This window comes from Pyxicephalus adspersus, chromosome 2, assembly GCF_032062135.1.
Source record: "Pyxicephalus adspersus chromosome 2, UCB_Pads_2.0, whole genome shotgun sequence".
Taxonomy (NCBI): domain Eukaryota; kingdom Metazoa; phylum Chordata; class Amphibia; order Anura; family Pyxicephalidae; genus Pyxicephalus; species Pyxicephalus adspersus.
This window is the reverse complement of record NC_092859.1, coordinates 69,462,873-69,482,647: the sequence shown is the minus strand read 5'-3', so window position 1 is coordinate 69,482,647 and position 19,775 is coordinate 69,462,873. Positions and strand designations below refer to the sequence as shown.

Below are 19,775 nucleotides of genomic sequence, written 5' to 3'. Positions count from 1 at the left end.
ATTGGCATTACTGAAATTGTTCCACATGGAGTTCCAGTTATATAATCTGAACAGGTTAGCACTTTGAAGAGGCTGAACATAGCAACAAGGTACATTCCACATTTAAAGTGCAGGTTAGGTAATGAAAACTGGTTGCTGTGAAAGTATCTTAGAAACCTTGACCACCTTAGGGCTTGATAACTGCTTCCAGACATCATAATGGTCACTTCCAAGGGGATCTATTCTATCCCAGTTTTAAAACTGACTTCACTGTCACTAATGCACAACTTCGTAACATTATTGGGTGGATATGCCCTTTTTACAGATGCTAATATTTCATACCACTGCAGATGTCTACATGATTTACCTTTTGATTGGTAGGTCTCTTGTGTGTGTTCGGGATGGTTATTTTTGCAGGATACTGTTGTGATTTGCGGCTATGGGCCAAACCATCTGATTCTCCCCCTCCATGAGATTTCTGTCATACTGGTTACTGTAATGTTTTTCATGGTTGGCCTTAAAATTATGTCCGTTGTCACTGCTGGAATTTAAAATATTTTTACACATTATTAACAAGTGTATATTTGTTGGTGGGCAGGCAAGTACACTGTGAAAAAGTCTCGTAGGACAGATGTGGAAGACCTGACTCCAAATCCAAGAAAACTTCTACAGATTGGTGGTGAGCTACGTAAGCTAAACAAAGTAATCAGTGACCTTACACCGGTATCAGAGCTTCCTGTTACTGCAAGGCCTCGATCACGTAAAGAGAAAAACAAGCTAGCTTCCAGGTATGAATAATAATAGTTATCTATAAGAATGATCAGAGTCAGACCTGCTGTATATATGCAGTACATTGTTCCACAGCATGCTCTTAAAAGAAGATTCGCAGACAGAATAGCACGTTTGTATTCAGATATCTTATTATTATTAGCCTGTGTTTATATAGTGCCGACATATTACGCTGCGCTTTACAAAGTCCATAGTCATATCACTATATATATTGTCACTGTACACTCATTGAAGCCAATTTTAAACACTTTAGTAATATCTTAGTCATCAAAATTATACCCTACAACCTTTCATACCTTTCTCTGTCACAAGAAGAAGAGAAATATAGAGAACAAGCTTCTGATTTTTGCAGAATAATATTTACCCATTTATAAATTCACATTTCTATTTTTTTACTGTCCTTATTGGCTTGAAGGGTGCTATATTAGCTGTGGACAAACAATTTATTAACATATTTCACATTTTTATGCTGTAGATCTAGTACCAGTCACAAAACTATGATGCAGGCATAATGAAAAAAAGGGTTTTGAATGAGTTAGCTGTTTATTTAGTAATACAGATTGTTTTTTGAAAATGTATCTAATGACATCTTTGTAGGCAGGGCTTCTTGAGCACTTTAGCTGGAGGGGGGCACAAAATTATAGGACATGAGACCTATGCTTAGAAATGGTTATTTAGCTCATGGGAGGAAAGGGCACATTTTCCTCTATGTGTCTTAGGTGTTTAAGGGCTTTGTTTTGGCCCTAACCAAAGACCTATACAGTTTTCTGTCCATAACATTCACAAAATTTAGAGACTGTATCACCACTATTTTTTTTCTTAAAAATGCAAAAATATTACCTCCATTTAGACCACATGGTGAATCAAACTTTTCTGACTTGGCAGAGTTCCTTGGGTTTGTCTAATGATACTTCATGCCCATACTGCTACATCACTGGTGTTCCTCTAAATTTCCCTTCACAGCCTAGCACAAGGTCAGTTACTTGTGCAAAGCTTTGTAGTAGCCAATGATAAGTATGACTAATGCCTTTTTTACACCAGTAATATTGTTTGTTTGTTATGTATTTCTATTAAAATGGAAGAAAAATAGAATTCTGGTTAGCTTACTATCTTTCTTTCACAGAGCTTGTCGGCTAAAGAAGAAAGCCCAGTATGAAGCCAATAAAGTAAAGCTGTGGGGCCTGAACACAGAATATGGTAAAAAAAAAAAAAAAAAATTAAAAGTGTCTATATGTTTCAAGATTTCTAGTTTTAAGAACGTAAAAGCAATGTTTTTTATTTAAGAACATTTTTTCTCAATGCAAATGAAAATGACTGATTTTCACAACCTGCATTTTGGCCATTTATATCGCAATTTTTAAAATCCCATGTTTAAAACAAATTTTGGAAATATACACAAAGTGGACAAAAAGTACTGACTGTGGAGCACATGTAAAAAGGTGTTGGGTTTTTTGTATGCTACATATAAGAGTATTTATCTTGTTTTGTTTTTTATATTTATTAACTTCTTTCATATTTACGAGGGTGAGTCAAGTTAAAATCAGAAAATGGGATTTCATGGAAAATGGAATTGACAAAACTGATAATGTCATTATTCAATGTAGTCTGCAGACTATTTTATACACTTTTTCTAACTTTAGCTTGACTCTTCCTCGTATAACTCGATCTACTCTGCTTTTGAGAATTTGTCCTAAAAGGCCAGTGCATTTCATACTGGTAAGGCATGTTTTGGTAACTCAGATCATCCCTATACTATGAATATCCACTGATACCATGCAGACTGGCACAGAGTTTAAAGAGTGCAGGGCTAAAACCACATCGACTTCTAACAAATGCAGTTAAGGCAACATAAGTAACATTTCAATTCGTGGCCTTAACAATGGGGACCATTGCACCTTTAAAACACTGTGTTGGTCTGTATGTGATCAAAGTAATGGGATATCTGAAGAACCATGAATGTTTATATTTTTTTCTTTTAGGTTTTGTTAAATGTCTGCAAAGTGAGATCACTTGCATGCATTATATCTTGTGAAAAGCTGCTCCACATGGTTTTATATGAGAGTTTATGTAGTATTATGTTAGAACATCCAGCTAAGCATTAACACAACAATATCAAAATATATATATATGTTTCCCTGTTGTACAAATATAACATTTTGTTTTTTGCTTTGTGTTTATTCAAAGATAATTTGCTGTTTGTGATCAATTCAATAAAACAAGAGATAATGACACGGATACAGATCCCATGGGAGGAATGGTCATCAAGCATGGAGCAGAAACTGGACACGCTTATCAAAGAGACCTTGGGTATGAATCTGTTTGATGGGTAGTCCACTGGGTTGTTTTGTTCATTTCACAGCAGGGCAAAAGTTGTATGACTATGTCTCTTTTGTTTTATTTGCATTCATTTATTGAAGTTTACCTTGACGTGTTTACACAGCAATTTGCCTACTATTATAATTAGTCAACGTACTTTTATTTTAAAATATTGAAGGGGGCAAAATCCCTTTATAATTTGTGTATGGTTAGGCAGTCAGTAGTTTGTTCCCAGTTTATTACTTTGGGGGGTGTTTTTTAGGGAGGCATGGACTTCAACATTCTTCAAGGGTCACTTTCTCTAATTATTTTTTATGGCTTGCTCTGCCCTTATTTTCAAGAATTATAACTAGTTGATAGGACTTGCATCAAGCATTAATTCCAGGTAAATCAGTCACTTTTAATTAAAGCTGTGAATGTTCGGTGAATGTCACATTCATTGTTTTATACAAAAGCACCAAAGTGTATTTCAAGCCCCTGTTATTCTCCTTAACTTGTCAATAATATTACTAGATGTAAAGTAAGTGTACATGCTATAGCCAAATACATAGAAATGAAAATTTCTATTTTAGTAGAGTTGGGCAGGGCTAAAACAAAGTCCGCTTTTAAGAGGTTCTAATCTTTGTCATCCATTGAAGGACACAGAAAAACAAAAAAGCTGAAAGCCAGCCCAGGATAACCCCTCCTACTACCAGAATGTCTCAGCTTTATGCTAGTATCCAAAAATGATGAACATCTTTTCTTTGAGCACTGCTTTGTTAAAACACTAATCTACAGTGTTTTACTCGTGGTGTTTCACCATTTCCAAACCCAAAGGGGACATCTGCCCCATCTTGGTTCTTAAAGCTCTGAATGGTTTTATTCGAGCATCGAAAATTTAGGATGGAATCCACTAAATCTCCTATGGCTTCTCTTTACCAGGGAGACCTTTTGATATGTCAAGAACATGTCCCCAATTTGATCAGTGTTTTCTATGCTTTCTGTTGGGCCCCTGGAATACTAGTTTGTAGCCCTTCCCTTCAGTCTTTCCTGTGCACCTTGGGTGTTCATCAAGTACTATTCCCAGTAGTGGCTCTACTACACTTTCATGAGATCCCTACTGTGAGGCACCTAAATACCATATGTAAAAAGTAGGCATGGGCTCTTTAGGACAACATGGCTTTAATTGAATGTTTGGGTGAATCCTGTACCTTTTAGAAATGAATAATTGTTTGGGGTATCTTGTTCAGAATCTACTCTCTGATGACAAACTCAGATTTTTCAGTCCAGAAGTTGATTAACCCTCTACTTTTGCACAATATTCATGTAACAGATGGCATCTTTCTTTAAGGCTACCCCACTTTTCCAGTTTCACTTCAGACCTTTGTAATGCAGCATTCTGACATAGAACAAAGTCTTTAGACAGCCCAGTTTTATTGATGCTATGGACCAGGTTGTTAGTGGCTTGGTGGCTCAGGAATCCAGGCACTTATTCAGGGAAGTCCTTACTATCTTTTGGAGGATTCCAATGATAAATGCTAGCTAATTAGACTATCAGTCTTGAGCACCGCTCTGGTGCTGGGGCTGCCAATCAATATCCTAGAGCATTAGTAATTTGGCCGTCTCTGCATGTTGGAATCCTGCTGAACAGTCGCCCTATTCAGTTGGGTAACACCAGGGCTGTTGTGTCAACAATCAAAAGGGAACCAGAGGTCATGCTATGGCCAGAGAAGTAAATTGCATCAATTTGTTGGCAGGACTACATGTTTATTCCTTGTGTAGAAAATTGGCAGACAAACTTTCTTATTCAATATAGGAAATTTCCCTGGACCTTTGGAGTGGTCCTTACTCAGGAAGGGGTTCAAGGACCTCTGTCACAGGTGGTGGATGCTAAACGTAAACCTTCTGGCCTCCAGATATTGGGATCTCTTCTAGTGGAAGCAGTGGAACCTGCTTAATGGTCCCTGGCTTTAACAATCTGATTTTTTTGTGTAATTAATATTTTCCTTCTTGCAGCTTGATTAGACCAATCTCTCCCTCTCCCTCTCTCCCTCTCTCCTTCTCCCCCCAAGAGACATATTTCTTACCTTTCTGTCTTGAACCAATTACAGAAATTCTTTTCACTAATTTCACCCACACCTCTGTTGCATAACGGTCTAAACTGGTGGCATTATTCTTTTTGGTTTTGCAAAGGGTCAAAATGGTGTTGAGGCCCATCCTTCTTCTTTCCCTCTGTACAGCCTCAATTTACCTAAAGGAAATTTTATCCAAGAGTTTTTGACTTAAAATTAGTCTGTCTGCCAACTACCTTTTCTTTCATATAAAAAAAATTTAAAAATCCTTTGATGTACCCAATTCACCAGGTTTTTGTTCTGCCATCTCCGTATGACACAGGCAGACCATCATCCAGGCTTATGGTCTCCAGGATCTAGTTCTATCTCTTAACTGTCAAGGCATATTTTACTAAACTTGTATGTGCTTCCATGGCTATCACCTGATTTTCTTTTCGCTAAAGTTATACAAGGTGGATGTATAGACCTTGTCTGATGCTGGCTTCAGACTAAAGGTTTTTCATGTGTGTTTTTTTTTTTTTATGGATCTGTTAGTGTTTGTTTTCGGTTTGGTGCTCATCATTTAATTGTACTGCTAATAAATGTCCCAAAGATTAAAGACTTAAATAATGGACTTTAGCTACATACACACGTGCAATAATTGTCGTTGGAAAGGATCTTTCACGATAAGTACTGCACAATGCATGAACGAGTGCTGTATATACAGCACCATTCTGCTGTATGGAGAGGGGAGGGGGAGAACGACGGAGCGGCACCCTGCTGTGCGCTCTCCCCCTTTGCTTCTAATAAGATCGTTCATCGTTCATCGTCTGTGGATCTGCCAGCTTCTCCTCCGATATCAGCCCTGAGCTGATTATCGGACGAAAACCATTGGACGTGTGGACGCGTGGACGTAGACTAAAAGCTAAAGGATTTTATGTTCACAAATATCCCATTTTACATAGTTTGTTCTTTTGTTTTTCAGGTTCCCCGGTGGCTAGCCAGACCTCTGAGTTTGTTAATCAGGTTCTGGAGAAAACCTCTGAGGGTGATCCCACTGGTGGCCTAGTGGGGTTACGAATACCCACTTCAAAGGTGTGATAGGGTGTATACAAAATGAGATCTGATGTGTCATCTTTGTCTCCTCCGCAGTCTACACTGTAAATTTAATTTAGGTTTTGCATGTAAATTTCGTCATCTGCTAGAATTCTATTTTTATCAAGTTTTGTTGGGCTAGAGAAGCCATCAAGCTTGTCTGCAAGTGACGAGTACTCATTGCATGAAGCTAAGTTTTATTACAACTTCTAGTTGTTTGTAAATCTATGTTCCTAGCATTCAAGCAGCAGCAATTCTATCATTGCCATAGATTTATAAATATTAAAGTTAAACGTGCAAAAAAAAAAAAAAAAAAAAAAAAAAAAAAAAAAAAAAAAAAAAAAGTAGGTAAAATATATTGTAAGTTTAATGTTGGTCTTAGTTAGACTTTTAGTTTTTTTTTTTTTTTTTTTTTATCATTTATTTTCCCATAGTTTTGAGCTAATGCCAAAATTTTTCAAGGTAAGCTTCAAATGAAAAGGACTTACTCTTCTGGGATGTTAGAATTGCAGATTCTGTTCTTAATCCAGAATCCTAATGCCAGGCTATACATCTATGCCTGTGTGTGCTGCGCTCATGTTCTAGTAGCAAAGCCGCAGTGGCTTCAGTTACAATTTGTCTGACTTTGCAATAGCAAATAGTTTGTCAGAAATGGAACTTCAATTATAAATAGTTTATCTTTGTGCCTTGTAATATGCAGAGTGAGAAGACACTTTTCTGCTTAAAGTATTTTTTTTATTTGTACGCTTTAAACAATTACAAAATATATTAAAAAAAAAGTAGTCTAGTGGCATTGTTAGATACATATTTATTGGGTTAAGCTTACATGTTTAAGAAAAAAAATCCTTGTGACTTCCTCTTTTCTCCGAATGTATATAGGAAAATGTTGAAAAATGTAGATATGTGCCACAGAGTCTGTGAATTGTATAGACATTGAAAAAAAAAACACAAAAAGATTAAAAAAAAACAAAAACAAAACAACAAAAGAGGAAAAACATAAAACGGTGGCTCTTGAACTAAAAGCCGCACTTTTTTTCATTTGTGTTTTTTTTTTTTTTTCTCTTTGGTACTTGTTTGAAAAGGACGAAAAATTGCACATTACTTTTGATTGTTTTTTTTTTTTTTTTTTATTTTGTACCAAAGACAAAACACATTGAGGTGGCGAACTGCCAGTCAAAGTAAGGATTTGCACAGCTTATAAGATACTGTAATGAATGTAAACATTTAAAAGTATATATATATATTTAAAAGTTTAGGTCAGCAGAATTTTGGGATTAGTTGGGGTTATATTATACTGTGAATTTTTGTTTTTGTAGTGGTCCAATTTCTTGAGTCTGTATGTAAATGTCGAGGGTTTATTCACAGTCTGTTATCTACAGCAAAGTGACTGATTTCCCTTGTAGATAATTGTAGACTTTTTTTTTTATTATTGTAGTTAGATTTTGATTTTTTTTCAGATATTTGGAGGGTAGGTGCTGCTGCTACATTTCATTGAAATAGATAAACTTCCAGAATCTGATATTTTCCCTAGCCAGAGACATATTGTAGGCCTATATGTTGTAACAGAAAATATATATAAATATCTCTATTTTTGCTATTGTAAAATGCACCCAAATATATTAAACATAAGAGAAAAGAGAGGGAGAGCTTTAGAAATTCTAATACTTTGCCAATATTTTTGTTATTGTTGTTGATCATACAGAGCATGGCCTGATGCAAAATAGTAAACAAATGTAAGAGGTTAAAAAAAAAAACAAATATTATATTTTTGTACCATTTCTGCAAGATATGCTTATTTGGTTGTTAGGGACTTGATTTTTATTTGCCTTTTGGGTGGATTTGATTTTATCCTGCATTTAGTAACTTTGTAGCTACAGAAAGTATTAAGATCTTGATAGGAAAAGTTTCATTAGGAAAAATGGAGTCTTAAAGCTGACCTAAACTATAATAGTTAACTATAACTATATCTGCTTTAAAAGGTTTCCTAGCTATTAGGAGACAAGCTAAGGGAGCAAAGATGTAAAAATAGTGTGGAGATATTGGATTTTTCCAGCACTCTGGTTTCTAGTCACAAGACATTAATCTAGCATGTTGGTTGACCTAACCTTAGTAAACTCCAGCCAGATTTACTGTTCACTTTCACTGAAAACTCTGCTTATGTTGGTGCCACAAATACAGGTCTGTTGTTCCAGGAATGCCATGGGAGTGCAGCTCATAGGTATGTGTTTAAAGACTTTACTCCACTAGCCTGCTTCCCATTTGCCTGGGTCATCTTTTGAAGTAGGCCCAGTGACCTAAATAGCCGTCCGTCTGGATCAGTTATCTATAGTTAATTTGTAGATGTTCCCATAATCTTGAAAAAGATTGAATATGTGCTAAAAAAAGATACATTCCAGCCAGCACTAGTTGTGTTTCAATTTTTATATCATATTACAACACACAGCAAGTTTATTTTCATTTCTGTGGCCACTCTTGGGGATCAGCTGCTGCCAGGGGTTCCATAGCCTCCTCACTCTGCACATCTTGATTTAGGCAGAGCCCAGCGGTCACAAATATGACATCTCTGTTTATTTGGAAGGTGACCTTGGTCGGTAGAATAATTATTGATTTTGCCTAAATCAGATTGTGGATTAAGACCTAAGAGGTAACAGAAATGAACAGTATGGGCAAGTATCAGGCCATGGAGAGGCATGTAAACTCTTGAAGTTTACTATAAATCATCCCACTGAATAGGAAGGCTTTTTTTTGTTGGCTGGAGTTTTTCTTTAATTTGGCTCCTTTTAAATTATATTTTCATTAATACATATATTCCTAAAAAAAAATACATAGAGTGAAAATGTTAGTTTTGATATAGAGTTTTTTTTTTCTTGCTGTTAAAAAATAAAAAAATAAAAATATGCAGGACTTGGTGGTTATGATGCCAAAAAAGATTGCTCCCTTAGATGTGCCTTATGTTTTTTTTTTTTTTTAAATTCGGGGGTATAATCTGTTTTTAGGTTTTAAAGTCTTAAACAGTAAATTGGAGAATTGCAAAGTGTTTCACAAGTGTCCATTATTGTTTCTTTTGGTTGTGTGAGGCACCATCAGTTTGTGTAGTTATATTAAGACATTGTCCTTGAAAAATACAGTGCTACTATCTCATAAATCATCATATAATAATCTGGTGCTTAATCACAGAGTAGCATGCAAAACATGCTGCTTTGCTATTCCTAGTCAGTGGAGGCAAGTAAAAGGTATTTTTATGTATGTGTAAAAACAGCTGTTATATCTAAGTATATATGTAAATTTATGCCAGTGCCCATATTGAAATTTTAAACTGCCTTTGCTACACAACCTGTTATTCCAGGTCACCAGTCATATTGGCCTATACAAAGCTAAACTCTAAGCAGATAAAAAAGTACACTCAATAACGCAGCTCTGTATTAATTTTTGAGTGTAAGCATTATAGGCATCTAAATTTGACTTGCCACTTCCCTGTACAAAATATATAAATCTGGGAGAAGTACCACAAGCAGTCAGTTCTGTTCTGGTCTGCAGTGTTAACAATGAGCACGTTGATAAGTGGAGAGAGCAGATAGATGTGTCCCAACAGAGCTGTGCTGCATGTCAGAGCTGTGTAGATGCCAGGACTGAATAGACAGAAATAATAATTCTTTGTCATGTAAATGCTTATTTTGCTGTTTCCTGGAGTTCAGCTTAAAGGTGTTTGTCATTATTATTACATTTTGTACCTCTGTGATAAAGTTGAAATCAGAAGTTTACATACACTTAGGGTACAGCTTTAAAATTCATTTTATTTTCCCTCCACAAATCATTTTTGCACATTGTTTAAAACATCTGCTTTGTGCGGAGCAAAAAGTAATTTCTTCTAGCAATGTTCACAGACAGATTATTTTCCATTTTTTTTTTTCAATATCAGTTCTAGTGGGTAACAAGTTTACATTAACTGTTTTCATTTTTGGTACACTGCCTTCAAATTATTTAACTTGAGCCAATCGTTTTGGGTTGCTTTCCACAAGCTACTATAAGTTGCTGTTATATAGGCCAATTACCCCAAAACGAATTGGTGTAACTTGGACTGGTTCTTAGGCCACCTTGTTTTGCACTCACTTTTTTGGTTCTGCCTACAAATTTTCAGTCAGTTTTAGGTCAGGGCTTTGTGATGGCCTCTCAAACTCTTTGACCTTAAGCCATTTTGCAACATCTTAGGAAGTTTTGTTTAGGGCTATAATCCATTCAGAAAACCTATTTGCGACTGAGCTTCAGCTGCTGATCTCTTGAGATTTTGCTACTGTGTATCTACATAATGTTCCTTCCTTATGATGCCATCTATTTTGTGCACCAGTTTTTCCTTCAACAAGCACCCCTACAACAAGATGCTCTGATCTGACTGCTTGACAATCGGGATAGTGTTTTTTGCTTGCACACCTCGCCCCTTTTCCTCCAAACCAATTAATGGTCATTATGTCCTGTTTGATCTTGGATTGATTAGACCAAAGGACATTTCTCCAGAAAGTAAGGTCCTTCATCCTATGTGCTGGTGGTGTACACTGCACTTTGGCTTTTTTTAATGGCAGCATTGGAGCATTGGCTTCTTCCCTGCTGAGCAGCCTTCCATGCTATTTTGATTTAGGACTTTTTCTGTGGTTATAGATTCTTGCCTACTTGTTTTCTCCAGCATCTTCACAATGTCTTTTGCCATTGTTCTGGGATTGATTTGCACTTTTTGTGTCAAAGTACATTCTTCTCTAGGAGACTGAATGTATCTCCTTCCTGAGCAGCATGACGACTCTGTGGTCCCATACATAACTGTGTACTATTGTTTCTACTGATGAATGAAGAACATTCAGGTGTTTGGAAATTGTTCCAATGGATGAATCAGGTTTGTGGAGGTCCGCAATTGTTTTGTTTTGGATGATTTCTTTTGATTATTCGAATTTTGTCAAACAAAGAGGCAGTTAGTTTGTAGGCCTTAACATACATCTGTAAGATGACACCATAAGCACAGTTAAATTGTATGGACCCACTGGAATTGTAATGTAGTCAATAAAATGTGAACATTGTTTGGAAGAAATTACTTTGCTGTACTTGCATTGTCATAAACAATATGCCAAATGTATAGATTATTAGTATAAATACTATGGAGGGGTGATAAAGGGAGTTTCTATTATATCATCCTATGTGTATGTATGTATGTATGTATACTTCTGACTTCAACTGTAGATGTTTACCATATGTACCATGGAATTCCCCAACTCAATGTGTTCAATATATCTATAAACACTGTGCAAGAATTCCTTCATATTTAAAAAACATAATTTGTTAAAAACATACCTATTTCTGCACGTGTTGACTATTTTTGCAAACTTTTATTTGCATAAACAATAAACAGTAATTTCAAGATTACTTAAACAGGCCCATCTACTTTTTAAACCTGTCAAATGTACACCAATCTGTTCACCCACCAGCTATTTCACGTTGTGGGTTATTTGTTTCCTGAATGTAGACATATATACTGCCACATAATGCCTAAGTTATTTTTAAGATCTACCCAGTTGGAATTTTAAAATGGAATTTGTTAATTTTTGTCTTCTGCATGTCAGAATTATGAAATTTGCCCAGATGTTATTTAGCATTCAAGAAAAGCACAGCAGTGTGTTACATGTGTGAATTGCACAAAGGCACATTTAGAACTAAGGTACACTGGTAATTCTGGTTACACTTTATAAAAACTAGTAGGCAGATTGTTCTGTTTCCCTGCAGCTGTTTATGTGCAGTGTGAGAGGATCTTTGTAACAGTAATGACAAACATTGCTAAATACTACAGGTACTAAAAATGTGTATCAGACAAAGTGTACAATCAGCACAGTGTGTGTGAGGATATACAGGCATGAGAAAAAAAAGAACATCCTCCTTCAATTGTAAGGTTTCAGTTTTCAGGACATTATAAACACTCTCACCTGAGTGTTCCAGACTAGCAAACTGCCAAAACTTCTGCTTTCATAGAGGGGGTCAGACTTGCTGATTATCATTAATTTGTGCATTTGATTAGCAGCACCTAAGTCTTAGTCCTTTTAAAATAAAGAATGGCAAAGTGCTATATGTCATATGGTAATGTTCATATGAGGTTGTATCTTAATAATTTTAAGACCTGATAAGCATCAATAGATTTTTTTTTTCTTGATACAAAAAATCCTTAGCATGGAAAGAGATTATACCTTTTCTCATGACTGTGCACACTCCACAAAGAGAAATTGTCTTGTGCACACATTACTACAGTAACTCTGCTTTCCCATGGCCTGGGCAACATTTTCCATAGATTGGGATATGTCCCTTTAGAAGAAATAGTCAAGAATACCAAATGCCTTCTAAACCTGTACATACCCTATTGTATATTATTCAGAGAACTCCGCACAAAATGTTCTAGTAAATCTGTAAACATTAATTTATGGAGACTTTAATATTGCTTACGGATTTACAAGGGTCCATTGCGGTATCGAAGAATCCACAATGGCTAGCTTATGCCCATAATACTTAGAACTAATGATATGAGGAGGCTCCTGTTTCTGCCACAAGGCTGAGACATAGTTAAAGATTTTTTTGTTTGCATCTTTAAATGTTGCAGCAAAAGTAAACAGTTAATAGCTATTGACTTTGCCCCTTTATTATTGACTTGTCTGGAGTTTTCCACGCCACTGGTAAATCTTAACTGTCCTTGCTGCCTTATTTGAAAAAACAAAATGTAATGTTCAAAGTGCAGAAAGCCATGGCAATTAGCAATTTTTTATCCTGCGTTGATCACAGTTCTGAAATTTGTTTGCTTATTGTGGACTTTTGCACCCTTTTGAACATCATTGGTTTGCACAGTTTTACTAAATAGGGCTGAATGAGCACAGTTGGACAATGCCTGCATATCTTTTTCAAATTTTGTCTACTCAGTTTGCCAACTTTGAGATTGATCCCCCACCTATGTTAAAGATAATCTGTGTTTGAACCCATACTAACTGCTAAGTTTTTAGTCCCTGTTTTCCATTTAGTAGGAGACTTAATGCAGATTACTTAGCTGTACACTTTTTCAGCTGGCAGAGCCATGTTTTGCTAGATGCAGGATAAAATGATTTATAGTTGGTGCTGGGGTGGGTAGGTATAGAACAACCTTTAATTATTTTCCCCAAGCTATTGTTGTTGAGTACAAAAATCAAGAGAACCGTAAAACTTATTCATTGGACAGTGCTGTATCTTTTTAAAGAAATTTAGTAACGATCACCTTTTTTGTGGCTTAGTGAAGAGAAACTTTATTTTTCATGAACCATCTTATGTGAAGCAGGCTGTTCACTACAAACCTGGCTAGACCAGGAAGCTCAGTGCTTTTCCTTTTCTAGATGCTACTCTGTATCTCCCATTGATGTATATGGCCAACACTGACAGTCCCAGCCAAAGTCCCAACAGTCTCACAAATAAATCATGTGCTCTATGTCTATGCCTTTGGCCCACACACTGAGGGGTTTTTCCTTCGGTAGCTGCTATGTTCATGCCCAAGTGCGTTTTTTGGGAGGTGCTCTTCATACATATATATTTTGCACTTTGTTGTCCAATAGAAGGCCAGGCCGTTCCACATAACATTTCTGTTTTACTTTTTTGATAATGACATAGTTGGCATACATTTCGGAGTGCCTTATTAACAACCGTTGTTGCTTCCTAGTTAGCTTCCTTAAGTCCTGTCTTTTTGAGGAACATATACTGACTTTAACTTCTCAGTTTATAAGCTTTGTTTAATGCAGTGATGTCATTTTCTGCAGGTATTTTACACAGCTTTGTCAAAGAAAAATGACTTGCTGGCATTTGCCAGTGTTTGGTTAATAAGAGTACAAAGCGCAGTTTCAAGTGCGGAAATCTATAGCAGCCAAACAGATTAACTTGAGTCAGGAAGGAATCCTGATATTCAGCTGTAGGCTACTGCGCTTTGTTCCTTGTTAAAGGGTCTAAACGCACAGCTATAATGTCCTTTACCACTTTACTAAATGTAAGAGGGCAATCCAATGTACTGTATATGTATCAATCCCTCACTGCTGTAATAACATCCCAAGCCATTCTACAGTGGACTGAAACTTGTAGACACAAAACTTCCAGGAATTATTTTCCTCTGGCATTACCCATGCTTATAATTAACACAGGGCTATGTATAACACTCCAAACATCTGACAGATAATCTTAGCTACCTATGCTTGAGTGCATAATGACATGCCCCAACATCCTATAAAGCACAAAAGACTCAGGTAACATGCTATAACAATTCAAAGCCGTTTTGTTTTTGGATCTAATGACCAGATGGGACTTTAATATATACATATTGTGTTTAGGTAAGCCTAGCATTATTCAGACAAGTGAGATTTTACCGCAGATGAAGGACAAGACTTTAGACAATACTACATTGTTTTTGTATATGATGGCCATCTATTATAATTGGCTGTTGTGGTATTACAATAAATATTAAGGCAGAACAGATTGCAGTATTTTCCTGCAGTTGCCTTGTGGAGTTTTCCCATCAGTTTTGTATAGCAAATGATTGTCTTTATATAGTTGATAAAATGGCATACACAAATAGCATTTATTCCTTATGCACTGTTATGTTGAGGGTGCCTTGTCTACGGTAGACTCCTGAGCATATTAAGTTCTCACTGTGGCACAAGTTAAGTAGTACAGATCTATGCTTCAGACAATCTACCATTGTACCTCTCAGTTTTATCTAAATCTACAAGGCACTCTGTAAATAATTTTCCTTTTGACATGAATTGTTTCTTTTGGATGCTCATAAAAAATGTAGTGGCGGTAAAATATTTAGAAACTCAAGCAAAGATTTGAAGATTTGTTTGTAGCAGCCTATCCAATTTCAGTTTGCCAAAGCAGGTTAAAACATACTTACAAATGATATGTTGCAAAAACAGCCATATTTTTCATTTGCTTAAATTTTTTCCCCTAATATTTTACTCTAAACTGAAATCCAAAGTTACCTCACCTATGGTTCTTCAATCATATGGAATAACACTGTCTATACATTTGAATGTTCCCATTGAACGGCATGCAAAAGTCCTTTTAATACTAGTATGAACTTTCTAAATGTATGGAACTAGAGATGTGGTCACTTCTGAATTCTATTGTTTGAGCTATGAATGCTGCATAAAGGCCCATATGCCCCAAAAATATTTTACTCCTGGGCTGTGTTTTATCCCTATAGAAAAATGCATTTTTTGCTGAATACATATATTGCTTTTCTTTTCCTGTCACTTAATGTCATTCCTTCTCGGCCCTGTTATCAGTGACATCGAATATGGTCACTCCAGTCTCTAGATGGCCACGCAGTGTTATTGCCAGTTTGTATAGTAAGCAGGTGTTGAGAACTTTTAGATTTAATTGTTTTTCCAACTGACATTATGTTTTATAAGTATTTATGTATATGTACAAAAAGCACTTTGTTAAAAGAGGAAATAGTTTTGTTTTACATGGACACACATACATATATATTTCCTGCCATTTGCTGCTAACTCTGGACTGCTCTGTATGCTGCAGCAATACTTGATGTAAACTAAATACAGCTGGCAGTTATGATACAGAGTAAAGGTATGCTTCAGGTTAGGTTGGATTTGCATGGTTTGATCATTTGACCTTGCCTTCGGGGACATTGGGGGTAAGACAGTCCTGAATAAGAATATTTTAATACAGGTCCTGAATTGGTGTTAAGTGTTTTCTGTTTTGCATGAAATGATATGTATCAAAGCTCTCCTAACTATAGGATGAATTGGTAAATTTGACAGAAAGCCCCGGTGAAACAATACTAAAATGCTTTTCTGAGGCCTAGCTAGTTTACAGTAAGGAATCAAGTATGCAGAAAGTTCTAACCAAGGACCAATATGACTTTAATTAGCGACTGTCTGAGCTTGGCCCAGACCACCAGGAGCCACCATGCACCCTCCACATAATGACACAGTTTTAGAAGAAAAAGCTGTGCGGCTTTACTCTTAAACCAGGAGACTCTGTGGTATTTTAAAAACAGTCTAGACATGGTTGTACTTTGATGCCAGTAATATTCTGCTTCCTCTATTGTCATAATATATATATAATATACATTTATATATTATAATGTAAATCTTTTAGTGTATAGTTCTTGCTCTTATGAGGAAAAAAAAGTTGCATTGTAAAACATCATTATGTATATATGTTAATTTCTGCATCTGTATGTAATTTAAGAACAGCCAGATTCTAGCTACACAGGACACAACCAGTTGTGCCCTTGGGTTTCTTGCAGGTTGAATGCGATCACCTGACATAACTCTTAATGTGTGTTATAATCCCCATTGGGAACCATTTTAATGTTCAAATTTTTCATGGCATGCTCACGTCACGCAAGGCTGGGATGATTAATTACAATAAACCTTGCTGGTTTTCTTGGGGGAGATTGGTAGTTTATTCCCTGAGGTCTCAGGGGCATGCAGTGTATACCAAGAGGTAACACAAGTTTATTTCAGAAAGGCCCTTTCATAGGTTAGCAGGGAGGAGATTCTGGTCTCTGTTTCCTTTTGCTTTTATACATTTGTTCAGTACAGTTGCCTGTATTAGGTAAAGGCATGCATTTGCACTCCTTTCTGTGTTCCTGAATATGTTGAATGATGAAGACCTCATGGGAGTTCCTAAGAACTTGAATGACATTTCTCCTTCAACAACCAGTCAGCAGAGAATATTTTTTTTTTTTTTTGTTACTAATCACAAAAGGTCTGTGACCAGGCTATTGATATTCAAGTTTTGAGATATTCTTAACTAGAAATAATCTTTACAACAAGCCCTGACTGACTTTTGTAGCTGCAGGTACTGTGAAGTTCAATATTTTTTTAGGCTGGGTCTACTCGGACGTTTTTAAAAACGTATGTAAATGTTCCTACTGCATTTTTATACACTTTTATTAGCATTTTAAAGATTGCCTTTAAAACACTGGAAAACGTCTATGCCACGTTTTCCCGTGTTTTTACCGCGTTTTCCTGCATTTTTAACGGGTTTACGTTTTAATTGTTTATGAACGCGAGAAAACACCCCATTGAACTCAACAGAAGCATTTATCTTATTTTTTAAATGTTGCAAGCAACAGTATACATAATGCTCATAAACGTTCCTTAAGGAAACGTCCTGGTGTAGATTACCCCTTTGGAATTTCAAACATGGGCTTTTAAAGCCTCAGGGTAAATGCTGGGGAAAACGTTCGTGTAGACAAAGCCTTAAAGTGTACAGCAGTAAGTACTTTGTTTTGAATTTCAGCAGCTGGGTTAATTTTGCTACTTCTCCCACAGTGACTTGGCAGGTTACAAGCCTTTTACTCCATTGTAAATGCATATTTTGTACATGAGAGGAGTGGAAGGGGCAAAATGGTGACAGCAAACATGAGTTCAGTGCTTCCCCCTGAAATTTGAGGATACATTTTCTCCTGCAGCCTTAGTATATAAATATTGAATGTCCATAGCCCGGTCACAGTTCTCACAGAAGGCTTGGGGAGGGTAAAGGGTAGTAGTCTAAATTGTTAAAACTGGTCACTTTAGAGAAAACCACCAAGTTTCTCCGTTTTCCTATGGTACTTATGGTCATATTGCATTGATAATGGTGGTCTCTCATTTCACTTTTTCTTAACATCTAACCCTAAACAGCTTTATTCCAGTATTACAGTTTCATACATTTTCATTCTGCTGCTAAAGATCCTACAGTATGTTGTAAAATAAATAAAAAGTTTCAGAACCTGCTGTGGGTCAGGCAGTGCACTTATCAGACCCAACTGTCTGTTTTTGTTTCCCTTGCCTGTCGTGTGTGTGATGTGTTTTATAATTGTGCCTTACTTGTACATTCAGATAGAAGCTGGCCTTGTTCTAGGCCCTTTTCGTGTGGACCATTTGAGAAGAAATGTTTTAATATGTTTGACTAAGAAAAAAAAACAAAAGATGTACCTTATACAAGGAGACCATTTTGAATGCCTCTCTCCTGTTCAAAACAATGGGGTTAGTGTGTAGATTTTTTAAGTGATCATGTTATCTGCTGGATAAAGTGTAAATGATACAGTACTACAGCAGTTTTCCATGATAAAGCTAACTTTTCCATACTTAGAATGTGGTCATATGCATCTCCTTTGTTAGCTATCTAACTTTCCTGACATTTATTTAAACATAGTCACACTGTGGTGTATCAATCTTATGAGTTTTATTAAACAGTCAGAAATGCAGCCACAGTGACACCAACAGTTGCTTTTTTTTTAAACCCTCATTTAGATGTCACCAGCCAAAATCAATAATATCTCCATCTTGGGGTCCTTCTCTGGATTTCTTGGGTCTGATGCACCAGTCACTCACTGGCGCTTGTAACTGAAAACCTGGATTAAATCTGCTAGGGAAGCTCTGGTTTAATGCTGCTATGAGTCTTTGTGGGGATGCATATGAGAAGTACTCCTCTACTCCACATTAGTAATTACTAATAATATTTTTGCACATGATTTATCAGCAGATGGCACTTTAATATTTTAGAAATATGTTCTTGCTGATTCTTTCTGTTTGGGATGCTCCCAAAACAAAAAATGGAAAACTTTGTATTACATTGTTCATGCTGACCTATCTATTTACAGTCTGCTATGTCTTGTCAACATTTTTCCTGCAAACTGATTATAGAGGCACATTGGTGTCAAATGGAAGTGAACTTGTTCAACTCCTCCTCATCTTTGTGCTATGTTATAAATGTTTGATTCATCAAGGTAGTAAACGTGATGGCTATTATCAGTACATGCACATAGTTCTCTGCCACTGTTGCAGCCCTCCATTCCACAACATCTAGGGTACCTGTAGTGGACATATGCTTTCTTTCCAAATTTGCATGTCAAGTCATTGTACCATCATGTTTACTATTATATAACAAAATGTTTGCCCCTTGTATAATGAATGCACAGGAGGAGGTTTGGTGGCTGAAATAGAATCTGAAGTATGTAATGCAAAAGTAAAAAAATTAAAAAAATATACTGTAAAAAAAATGTGTTTCCAAAATGTCTTTTGTCTGTTTCTGTTTTGCCTTTTATTTAATAAAGCTATTTTGTCTCTTCACAAATAATGTGTTTTTTTTTTTTTTTGTTCCTTAGACACAATTCCTGGTAGCTTAGTTACACCTTGCAAACAGAAGCTGCTTCCAATCAAAAACTGATTTGGCTTTTGTATAGAGTAGGGTAATAATTGCCACATGGATCATTCACGTATTGCAGGGACCCATGGTAGTCACATTTTCAACACTGCATGATCTTAGCCAACTTTTGCTGCTCAGTGCTTCATACAAAACATGCAAATCAGTCATGGTCATTTATGATTGTACAGAAAATAAATGAAGAAATTACCAATGTAGGAAATCCCTGGCTGTCAATTTGTCTATTTTATCGGTCACTTGGTTCTTTTACCTCTCACTAATCTATATTGTGATTACTGATGACTGTGATCTCTGATCACTGATTTCACCAAACATAATCATGTTTGGGAAGTCACAAAAACATTTGCTTGTCTC

The 19,775-nt window shown here is 36.2% G+C and overlaps 1 protein-coding gene across 1 annotated transcript in view; it reads left to right on the top strand.

Moving 5' to 3' along the window:
• Positions 1 to 19,775, top strand: part of LOC140323666 (vesicle transport protein SEC20-like) — a 49,504-nt gene that overhangs the window by 18,795 nt on the left and 10,934 nt on the right. The window contains exons 6-9 of the mRNA XM_072400945.1: positions 578 to 767; positions 1,892 to 1,965; positions 2,953 to 3,075; positions 6,100 to 6,209. Coding sequence (XP_072257046.1) covers positions 578 to 767; positions 1,892 to 1,965; positions 2,953 to 3,075; positions 6,100 to 6,209 — 497 coding nt within the window. The remainder of the gene's footprint in view (positions 1 to 577; positions 768 to 1,891; positions 1,966 to 2,952; positions 3,076 to 6,099; positions 6,210 to 19,775) is intronic.